The sequence below is a fragment of the Erigeron canadensis genome, chromosome 1 (genome assembly GCF_010389155.1).
Source record: "Erigeron canadensis isolate Cc75 chromosome 1, C_canadensis_v1, whole genome shotgun sequence".
Classification (NCBI taxonomy): Eukaryota; Viridiplantae; Streptophyta; class Magnoliopsida; order Asterales; family Asteraceae; genus Erigeron; species Erigeron canadensis.
In genome coordinates this window covers 47639089-47651711 of record NC_057761.1, presented here as the reverse complement: position 1 = coordinate 47651711, position 12623 = coordinate 47639089, and the positions used below count along the sequence as shown (strand labels likewise).

General features: G+C 33.1%; 1 protein-coding gene and 1 long non-coding RNA gene across 2 annotated transcripts; both read left to right on the top strand.

The window, feature by feature from the left end:
* The first annotated feature begins 1742 nt into the window (after nt 1-1742).
* On the top strand, nt 1743-2582 carry LOC122598258. The gene is made up of 3 exons (XR_006323568.1): nt 1743-1811; nt 2009-2067; nt 2547-2582. It is a non-coding gene; the product is annotated as an uncharacterized LOC122598258 (long non-coding RNA).
* A 1087-nt stretch (nt 2583-3669) lies between these two features.
* LOC122593779 lies at nt 3670-5817 on the top strand. Its single transcript, XM_043766231.1, has one exon. The coding sequence runs from the start codon at nt 3670-3672 to the stop codon at nt 5815-5817; it is 2148 nt and encodes a 715-aa protein (XP_043622166.1).
* The last annotated feature ends 6806 nt before the right edge of the window (nt 5818-12623 follow it).

Genomic DNA, 12623 nt, shown 5'->3' with positions numbered 1-12623 from the left:
GATGTGCCCATTTATATACAATTTAATAATTAGGGAATAATATTATAATGCATATATATCAAAGAATAAATGCATGAAAATGAAGTGATAGAGAATAGTGTTCTTGATAGCACCATTTGTCTCTTACTCTCTTATCAACTATGTTGACGTAGATATATTATTATGACATAAGAAATTATTCTTAAAATCAATTTATCGAAACTGATATCATATATATAAAGAGACCAATCCGTGTTTCTTATGGTGAACTATTCTAGGAAATTAAAAAGTACTCGTACATTATTGTCATCATTTTGACTAATTATTATTAGTACGTAGGAGAGCCTATCATTCAATATATATTCTTCTAATTTTTTAAACATCGATATAATATGCATGCATGCAATCGTTTTCCATAAAGCGATTGCTTACGACCCTAAGCCGGCCAGGTATCATCATTTTACTTTAATGTATGAAACTTAACTTTTTGATTGTTACAATATCAGTACCATCCGATGTACTTTGAAAGTTTTGGTAAGATCTTTGACTTTAGAGTAAAGGTCAGACTTTTCATATTTATAAGACTGGATAATTGAGAGGGTTTTAATAGTTTTACGTTGCATATATAATAGATAATCCTAGTTTAAAAGTAGATAGATTACCGTGTTAAGAAAAAAAATATGTCGTAATATATACTCAGCTCGTAAGTTTGTGCAGAATTATTATTTTTTAGTTTCTTGATTTATATTAATGGAGGAATACTATTATGGAAAAAAACTAGTTGAGAGCCAGAGGTTCTAATCTTAATTTTTGGTGCATGTCATGGAGAATCAAATTCATCATAATATCTCTTTGCCATGGAAAAGAAGACACATGCCAGCGATTTCAAAGTAGTGTGCCATCGGGAATCTTTAATTAACATTCACGCCATATAATAAATATTTAAATAAATAAATGCATAAGAAAATAATGTACTTGTAGAACTTTAAGATCGTACTTTACCCACAAATAATGTTAGCACACTAATGGGACCTCATGTTACTATAGATGCTTAATTAGTCTCTTGATATCGTAAGTTTAAGATTTCTTTTATATATATATATATAGACTTTATATATAATGTGGTGGTCCATTTTAGTATGTGGAGAATCGAAAGTAAGTTAGTGAGGGGGAACTTTCCCTTTTATTTGTGCATTTCTAAAGTTGTTTTGATTCGTCATTCTATCTTATCTATCAAGATTCTAAGTGATGTTGAAACTCTCATCTGCGTAAAATCGACATTGTTTTTTTCATGTGTTCTTAGCATTACTACAAATTTTTGGAAATAGAGACCGGTTAATTATTTAGAGACCAGTTATTTTTTACCTATGTGGTCTTTAAACTTGTGTAACTGGTCTATATACATGAACCCAAACAGGTCAGATTATAAAGACTGGTTGAGTTAACAACCCAGTTTTTAAATTAATTGGTTCAATATAATAAAAGTGACCTCTAAAGTTTGAAATTTTACAGACCATCTCTTTTTTAAATAAATAGTCTCTATTCATGGAATTAAATGCAACCACCAACCCCTAGTCTAGCTCGGCAACGTCTTTTTTTCTATTTGTGGGAAAAAATGGTTACAGACCTGTATATTTATAACTAAGTGGTCTCTATTTGTCTAATATACTACTTTCAGCAGAGCCTTTTTTCCACACGATCTGTTACCAACATTCTCTCAAAAAATTTCAAACTTTTACATTTAATACTAATCAAGCATATCATCATTATCAAATTTCAATCATAAACAAATTTATATAAATCTTATAAATTGGTTGACAAATGAATGAAAGGTATGTCTATTTCACATTAAATATCTTTGCATTTAATTTATATAGGTTTTTGTTTTATCAATTTTGTATTTAAATTTTGAACAATCATCATATATATATATATATATATATATATATATATATATATATATATGTATGTATGTATGTATATATATATTAGATCAATTTATTATTATGTTGTTTTTGTGTATATATAGGCTAATCTAAGGATTGTTGCGGTATTTAGCTTGTGGATTCGGTAACATATACGAAGGAGGTATATTTTCACATTTATATATAGAACTTTCGACTAACTTATTCACAATAATTAGTTTATGTGTCATGGCATGCATTCATGTAGTATAGGGTCCAAACCATATGCCTCTAGGTTTATACCCGTCCGAAATTAACCTACTAGAGGTTAACTTCGGATAGTCCCCGTTTAGGATTGCTTTTTGAATACTTTGTCTCATTTAGGATGTGAATGATGTGTTAGCGAATTGTGTGTTTAAGGAAAAATCGACACCATTTCCCTTTACTCCTACGGGTTTGTGTTTTATACACTTACTTGAGGAGTTAAGGGGAAATGCTGCCGATTTTTCCTTTAACACTCAATTCATTAACATGTCATTCACATATGAGACAAAGTATTCAAAAAGCGGGTTAGGATTGACCACCTACAATAACCAAACCTTACGTTCTACGTATCATATCATACATGCATTTTATTAAAACATGTACTCTATATTTATTCAGATGGAGCGTAGGCATAGATGGATGTACGAGATAACTAGGTATTCTGAAGAATTTGATGACGGATTGGCTGAATTTATGAAAGTTGCTGAGGAAAATCGAAAGAACAATGATAAAGAAAAAATTTGTTGTCCTTGTAAAATTTATCAAAATTCAATGTGGTTTCATGATCCTATGCAAGTTAGTGCACATATAATAGGTAATGGGTTTATGAGAGACTATGTTTGTTGGTATATGCATGGAGAAAAAATTGTTGGCGAAAGTTCTAGTGTTTCTTTATTTAATCGGGCTAATAGTGATGAAAACAATGATTTGTATGATAATGACAATGGTAATAATGACAATGGTGATAATGACAATTGTGAAAATATAGATAATATGTTTTATGATGTGGAGGGTGATATTGATGAACATGATCATGATGAATTCCAACAACTGTTAGCCGATTCAAAAACAAAATTGTATAGTGGTTGTAAATATTCCAAGCTTTCTGTTGTGACGGAATTGTTAAACTTAAAAGCAAATTATTGATGGAGTGATACAGGTTTTACAAAGCTTTTGGAGTTCATGCATGACTTGCTCCCTGAAGACAATAAGTTGCCTGAAACAACACACCGTTGCAAAAAGTTGATTTGTCCGATGGGGTTGAAAAAAAAAAGAATACATGCATGTCCAAAACATTGTATGTTGTATAGAAACGCAAAACAAAGATTTGCACAAATGCAAAAAATGTGGTGCATCATGGTATAAGCGAAACAAATAAACCAATCTTAACGACGATGTCACAAAGAATGGCCCCCCTGCTAAAGTTTTGTGGTATTTGCCTATCATACCAAGACTAAAACGGTTATTTGCTAATGCCAAACATGCAAAGTTGTTAAGGTGGCACGAGGATGAGCGTAAAAAGGATGGAATGATAAGACACGTAGTTGATTCTCCCCAATTGAGGCATATTAATGACAAATATCCTGAATTTGAATCTGAAATTAGAAATATCCGTTTTGGTCTTAGTTCAGACGGGATTAATCCGTTTGGAGACATGAGTAGTCAACATAGCACCTAGCCGGTACTCCTATGCATATACAATCTCCCCCCTTGGTTATGCATGAAACGAAAATTCATCATGATGTCTTTGTTAATAGAAGGTCCAAAACAACCTGGGAATGAACTAGATGTGTATTTGGCTCCGTTAATTGACGACTTAAAGACATTGTGGAATGAGGGCGTTGAAGTGTTTGATGGATACATGAATAAGAATTTTCAGTTACGGGCCATGCTTTTTTGCACTATTAGTGATTTTCCAGCATACGCAAATTTGTCAGGATGTGGTACTAAAGGGGCTATGGCATGTCCCCATTGTGAAGATAATACATGTTCGAGATGGTTAAAACATTGTAAGAAAACAGTCTATATGGGCCATCGGAGATCGCTTTCATTGGGACGCTCATACCGTAACATGTCTAGTTTGTTTGACGATGAACCTGAGCCCAATACTTTGAGAGCACCATTGAATGGAGCTACAGCATTCTCTCGGGTTGAAAACTTTGACAGTGCTTTTGGTAAGAAAAGGAAAAGAGGAAAGTCAAAAAGCCTTTGGAAAAAGAAGTCCATTTTTTGGGATTTACCTTATTGGAAGGATTTGCAGGTTCGACACTGTATTGATGTTATGCATATTGAGAAAAATGTCTGTGAAAGTTTGATTGGCTTATTGTTAAACATTCCTGGAAAATCAAGAGATGGTATTAATGCTCGAAAAGACCTGGTCCATATGGGAATTCGAAGAGAGCTTGCTCCACAAGAAAATAATGATGGTAGTCGAACTTATTTGCCACCTGCTTGCTATAACATGTCTAAGGCTGAGAAAACCTCTTTTTGCAATAGCTTGCATGGTATTAAGGTTCCATCAGGGTATTTTGCCAACATCAAGAGACTGGTAAAACTAGATGACATGAAATTGAAGGGAATGAAATCCCATGATTGTCATGTTTTGATGACACAAATGATTCCGGTTGCAATTCGTGGGTTACTTCCAGATCGCGTTCGACACACAATAACAAAGTTGTGTATGTTTTTTGATAATATCAATTCTAAAGTTATTGACCCCGAAGTGTTGGATTCATGGCAAAGTGAAATCATCTTGACTCTTTGTCAACTTGAGATGTATTTTCCGCCTTCTTTTTTCGATATCATGGTTCACCTGATCTCCCATATTGTATATGAAATTAAGATTTGTGGACCGGTATTCCTACGATACATGTATCCATTTGAGAGATACATGGGTTTCTTAAAAGGATATGTAAGGAATAGATATCGACCAGAAGGCAGTATTGTTGAGGGATATGCTTCAGAGGAGGTTATTGAATTTTGTATCGACTATTTCGAAGGTTTAAAAAGTATCGGGGTCCCGGTGGGTCGACATGAGGGTAGACTTGGAGGGGTTGGTACAATTGGAAAGAAGGAGGAATTCCCGCCACAAGATTATATGCATCGGGCACATTTTACAGTTCTACAACACATGACATGTATTGGTGAATATGTTAATGAACACAAAGCATTTTTAAAAAGTAATAATAGGTCGAAGAGAGATTCATGGTTGGATGCACAACACTACAATACCTTCGCGTCATGGTTGCAAGCTAAGGTAGAGAATGAAGAGTTTGTAGATGAACAAGTGAAAAGGTTGGCTTTTGGTCCAAAACAATGTGTGTTGAAATACCAAGCTTATGACATCAATGGTTACACATTTTACACCAAACAACAAGATGCAAAAAGTACAATGCAAAACAGTGTGGTAACGGTAATAGCCACAACCACAACTTTTTCCACGAGAGAGTCTGTCGCAAAGAATTCTTATTATGGTACTATTGAAGAAATCGTGGAACTTGATTATCATGCTTTCAAGATACCGCTCTTTAAGTGTAAATGGGTGGAAAATAGAAGAGGTGTTAACGTTGATAGAGAATACGGTTTCACTTTTGTTGACCTATCTACAAATGGCTATGCATCAGAACCGTTTTTTTTAGCTAGATTGGCCACCCAAGTCTTCTTTGTTGAGGACCCGACTAATTCAAGACGACACATCGTCCTACATGGGAAACGATGCATACTTGGTGTTGAGAATGTTGTAGACGAGGAAGAATATGATCAATTTGATGAGCTACCTCCATTTTCCATGGCTAATATTTTATCAACGGACGATGTTATTGACAACGCTATTTACTTAAGGTCGGACCACACGAAAGGTGTATGGACTAATATACCTCGCGCTTCATGAAGGTATATTTTTTTCAAATGTAATTATTTGGTTCATTATTTAATTGTAACAACTCAATTAAATATTAACACATCGTTTTTGTTTTCTTTTTCAGGAAAATACAACAAAGAAATGTCAGATGTTCTGATGTATTATTGGTTTTTGTATTTTGAGTTATGCTTTATGTTTTATTAGTGATGTTTTGTAAAACTTAATTAGTATCAGATGTTCCGATGTATTATTGGTTTTTGTATTTGAGTTATGCATTATGTTTTATTAGTGATGTTTTGTAAAACTTAATTATTGTCAGATGTTCCGATGGATGTATTATTGGTTTTTGTATTTGAGTTATGCATTATGTTTTATTAGTGATGTTTTGTAAAACTTAATTATTGGTTTTTATTAGAGATTTCGAAAAACTTATTTATTTTATCCTTAATTTGAGAATTGTTATGTTTTTATGTATTTTATATATTTCCGTTTAATTTTAAACAGCCAAAAATAAAAGATCTCTCAAAATTTCATTATACCGCTAAAAATTTTATTCGGCTGCTAAAAAAATTTAGATTTCCCTAAAATTTCATTAGACCGCTCCATTCCCTCTACCAACCCAAAACACATTGATTTTTTCCAAAAAATTGATATCAGTTACTCTCTCCACCAAAACCCTAACACAATCAATTCCTCCACCACCACCTACATTCATCCTAGCCGCCCAACACCAAAGCTAACCACCACTGCCGCCCAATCAGACTAAACCACCGCCGCCGCATCAGAGTGTACCACCGCCGCCACATCAAAGTGAACCACCACCGGCCACATCAGAGTTAACCCGTCACAAAAATGGTAAATATTGTTAATATTGTTTTCTTTATTTTTATTACTGATTCTTTATGTGCTACAGTTAGGGCTTTTTTATATGTATGCTTATAGATATAAATATAATCAAATAGCTTTCCTTAATTCTTACTATATGCTACAATGAAATAAAAAAAGAGTCAATAATAATGTTTTGTATATCATTTTAGCTGTTCCTTTTCTGCTTAATTTTAATTCTATAATAATAACAATCAATAATACAGCATCAACACACTTTCATCTTAAATTCGATACATAATAAAAACAAAACCTTGATTTAAAAAATAAAAATAAAAATGGCGATGGCGAATTTGGTAAGAAGGAAGACATCAGATGCAATCAGGTATTCATTTTCATTATCAAACACTATTTGATTACAAATGAAATATATGTGTATATTACAAATGAAATATATATCAAATGTAATATATATCTATAGTACATGATTATTAATATGTAGTTTTAGACTTTTAATAATTTAATTTTAGACTTAACTTTTCATTTATGCTTATGGAAATTTGTCCCTGTTGTAGACTTCTTCCGGAGAAGAATTTGATGAAGAAATGGAAGAAGAAGAAGAACCATCATCACCACCTAGGAAAACCAGAGGCATCAATACGAAGCTCAAGGAGGATTCCCCAAGGAATATTGAGTTTAACGAGTTTTCACTACCTTCTGGAAAGTCATTCCCGACTTTTCAACTCAAGTTGGCATATCTACACGAAACCATATTAACATCAAGTACAAAGATTGGCGCACTGTACCAAAAGAGGACAAAGATCGATTGTGGCATGAAATTAGACGGGACTATAACCTTTCTGATGACCCTGAAAAGCAAAAGAAAATTATGAAACAATGTAGCATGGCATTCAAAAGATTCAAAACGAGACTTCGGAACGAGTTTATGGACCTTGGTAAAAGTCCTTTTTCTATGTACAAATTCATAGATAAATCTGATTGGGAGACATTTGTAGAGATTGAAGCTGCTGATGAAAGACGGGTAAACTTGTGTATTATGCATTTTTATTTTATATTATTATGTTTTAAGATTTCTAATCTTAATTTTTATTTGTATATCAAGCTGGAACGTGAAAAAGGACGAGAAAATTCCCGTAAGAGAGAGATTGAGACGCACTTAGGTCGGTTGGGCTATCGAGGTAATGATAAGGGTTGGGAAACAGAAGCCGCGAAACCAGGTCTTGTAGCAGATATTCATAAGTTGTACGACCCACGAGCTCGTCGTTATCTTTTGGCGAGAGTTGTAAAAGATAAAAATAAAAAATAAAAAAGGCGGCTACTTACCTATTCCTGTCTCTGAGACTTTTGAGCGGTTGGTAAGAATCTCAACCCGTTATAGCTAATTACGAGTTTATAATAATACCAGATTGTTATGGCTAATTACCTCATATTAACCAACCATTATTTTGTTTATTTTTTTAGGTTGAATTAGAACTGAAGTTGGAAGCGGGTCAGTTAAATCTTCCACCCGGAAAGGACTTATTATGGCATGCTATAGGCCCGGAGCACGGTGGTCGTACTAGAGGGGTTGGGTACATAGTTGGTATTAGGGAAGGAATAACAAATTATAAAGAAACTCGAAACAGGATGACAAAGGAACAAATAATTAATGAAACTATTGCTAGTATGTCAGAGAGACTTGAGAAGGTTGAGGGGGTTGTTGCTGGTATGAGTACGCCTGAAGGACCTGGCAGTGTTATTATGAGAAGCTGCGGGTCTCTAACGTTTGGCACCAATGATACACGGGTACTTACATAGTTACATTGAAATGAACTATCTAGTTACACCAAATATACTTACATGCTAAATGTTTTATAGGAACGCAAAAAGTTTCACTTGTTGGTCCCTCATGTAATTACTACAGATCTCATTTGTGCACAAGTCGTCTTATGTATTGGTCAGGGATCAGATATATTACATGGTTCACGGATATTGGACGGGTATGTGAAGGTGCAGGTTGACCATGTTGATCAGGACTATCAATCCTTTATTTTACCGGTGCCTACTGATGAACTTTTCAAGCTTCAGGACGCCATTGGCAGCTTCATTCAGTGGCCCAAAAACCGTATTTCTATATTCCAGGTACTACTTATGTCACATTGTATTAATATTTTACCTAGTTATGTAATCAATGGTTCTTGTAAATAGGCATCTAACCAAGGAGACGTTCGACCTTCTTCCTCCAAATAATCCACTTCAAGAATACCAACAAAGAGGACTGCTTGTGATGCATCGGTAAATACAGTAACCTTATACTTTATATATTATGTATGAAATTATATAGTAGTAATTTATAACTAATAATACTTGTTAATAGCCATCATCTGGTCCATCGACAACGTATAATCTTGATCAAGAAAGTCAGTTGGACAACTATAGTACAAGAATTATGATCAGACCACCATTTATTCAAGATTACTATTCCAAGTGGATGAACAGAAGCTGTCCTGAACTTGCGATATCACATGATATTCCACCCGAGACTTTTTCATCAGATACCTCTTTGTCCATAAATGTCACTCCTATGGAGGTTATGGCGTTGCTCACGAAACAGGAACTTGAAATGACAATTTTAGCACTCTTTGTATTGTAAGTACAATAATATGTCTTAGCTTATTACTATCAATATGATTATATTTTGTCGATATTAGTTTGCATTATAATACATTGTCTTGTTTTATTCAGGGGTTTACATAACACTGTTGATACAGAGTTGGATCTAAGTGGATGTGTTTTTTTGAACCCGTTTGGGGTGAATGGCTTAATGTGTCAAAAGCAGCCAACGAGGGTTCAAAATCATTTAAGAGAAGTGTTTTCCAAACCTAATGTACAAAATTATTTACTGCCATATCATCAAGGGTATGTATTATATTATACTCCATATTGTATATGCATAATGTTATTTTTGTGTATACTAATTAACACATAATTACATTATTAGGAGACATTGGTCGTTTTTCATATTGCGTCCCAATGATTTAACAGGGTATATGTTAGACTCCATATGTATCAGAAAGACCAAGGATAACTACCGTTTATCAAGTCTTGTGGAATCGTAAGATTTTGTGTTACATTTTTATATAGCTTAGAATTGTTTGTTTGACAAAGTATTAACTAGGCAATATTTTTTAATATTATTTTAGGATTCTTCCCGGTTTTCGTTGGAACTCTCCCAAGGTAAATTTTTATCTTTTATATAGTAGTATTAGGTATAGATGGTTAGGTTTTAAAAATACACTACAATGTTGTCCCGCGCTTTGCTGCTGGTAAAAGTTGAACTTTAAACTGGTAACACATTCATAGGCTAGTTAAATTAAAGTTTCAAACAAAATAAATGGAGACTTATGTGAATCCATATCATCTTATAAATCCATGTGTGAGTTTTGATTAAGACATGCGGTCAAATACATTATTTTGCTATTATTATTATTTTTTTTGAGTTAATTACATGACATGGGAGTATGATATTCAACAATTTGCTGGAAGTTTATAATCACTTTTGGTATGAGAAAACAATGTGCTGGAAGTTTATAATTACCTTGTATGGGATAATGTGCATGTTTACTTGTGAATTATGAGTTAGTTTTTAGTATAGAATAATGTGCACACGTTTGTATGTTGGATGTTTATTATATACGAGTATATAACTGTTATTAGTATTTAGGTCCCACAACAAGAGTTAAATTGGGAATGCGGTTACTACGTGATGCGGTGGATTTATGATTTTGTGAAAATTCAACAATATGCATTTCCGTCTATTGTAAGTAATTTCATATGTATGTTATCATTCAAGTTGGTTCTTCCATTTAGTTTTCTTATATATAAGTAATAATGTTAAACTTATTTATATACACATATATTTGTAGATACCTTGGAATAATACAAGACCGTATGAGCACTCGGAGTTAGATGATATAGTTCTCTTTTGGGCAAATGCATTTCCAGTTCCTAATGAAGACTAAAGTATGGACTGTTTATTCTTAGAATTTCATGACTTGGTAGGAACTCTAACTTTCTTTGGCTTTTGTAATATGTTTAGTAAGCTATGTAGTATTTGATAAAGTGTAGTAGTTGGATTAAGCATTAGGTACTAGTGGTTTGAATTTGATGTTTTGAGTAGCAAGTAGTTTGGAATTGAATTTGGTTATCTAGTATGAAGTTTGGATTTGGTATTTGATAATTGAACAAGAAGCTAGGTTTTGGGATTTAAATGTTGAGCAACAAGTTTGTATATGGTTTTGATTTTGTATTGCATAGCGGCAGACATGTTGAGCAACATATATGTATTTTGTATTTGGTTTGGTATTGTAAAGATGAATTGGAAACAGCAGGTTTGTGAAAATGAATAGTTAGCTGAATTGTAAATAGCAGCAGGTTTTACAGTGAGATCAGGTTTTTTTTTTTTTTAATAAAGTTGAATAGAGACCATTTTATTAAAAATAAACAGGTATATCAAAAATATAATAGAGACCATTTATGTTGATGGCGGGAAACAAATTATACAAGCGGGAAAGAAGAATAGAGACCATTCTGTTTCAAAGACACTGGTCTTTATTGTAAGAATAGAGACCGGTTGTTAACCGGTCTCTATGGCAGAGACCAGTAGCCATAGAGACCAGTTGTTTAAACGGTCTCTATTATTCATTTAAGAGGTCTCTATCTGCGAAATCTGTACTAGTGTAGGCTAGCTCATATATCTTACTCGATCCGTAGTTACTAGTTAGAATAACTAATTAATTGCTAGTAGCTAATTAAACCTATAAAAGAATTACTCGTATTTCAATTTATTTGGTTGTATTCCTGTCGTGAGTTGGCACTTTTTTATTTCTCTATAATTCAAATTTCATATTAAGAAACTTCGTTCCCATTTCACAAATGTGAATGGACATATTACAATTCCATACAAAGAAATCTAATACGTAACAAACATTACATTTGAAATGTTTCTTTCATACAAGAATATGTAGCTGAGGTTCGGAAAAAGGGTGAATATATATATATATATATTTGAAATAACGAGTATCTGATTCGCCACATGATAGACGATGATATATGCTGACCCGCTATGTTTAAAATGCGGGAGTTACTTCACTGACTTTGATACATGTAGTTGACTAGTCGATCTCCTTTAACGTTTACTCTTATATTCGATGAAATGGGCACAATGACGTCGTCCTTCAAGCAAACGTCTTGATAGAGATACACAGTGAATAACAAGACTTAGTAAACAGAGGGAAAAAAGATAAATATACTCGTATCAGTTTTGGGCACGTTAATTATCTCTAAAGACTCAAGTTGTCCCCAGTATGTGTTTAACTTATATTCAAGTTTTTCATTTTATTATTTTCCCATAAATCTTTAATTAGCCACGCCCAACACCAATTTTTCAATATTAATTACTTTAGCGTTTTGTAGTTGTAGACTTGTAGCAGCATTCAAGTAGTAGAAATTTCTTTCATGTTCTATCTAATTAAATAATAGAAAAAGACCTTCTGCTTTTGTTGAGGTTAAAATTTATGTAAACGTTACCTGTACCTAGCTTAAACGGTAAGAAGATCATTATTTTTTTATATTTCGTTTTATTCCCTTGAGTTGACAAACTTTCGTCTTTTTTTCTTTTTCTTTTCTTTCTAATTTACTCCGGGAAGTTTCGTCCCGCTTAACAAATGTAATTGGACATATATATAAGGATTCCATACAAAGACGTCCAATAACAAACGTAGGAAAGGTTCCTTTCATAGAAGAACATATATTTAGTTAGGTTCAGAAAAAAAGGTGAATATATATTTGCCATAACCTTTTTTTAATTTGTAGTATCTGATTCATCGCATATATAATAGACAATAATATATGCTGACTCTTTCTTTTCAAATTGCATGAGTTACTTGACTAATTACTTCACTGACATTCGTACACGCTGCATGTTTTCTTAGGGTGATGGCATCACCACC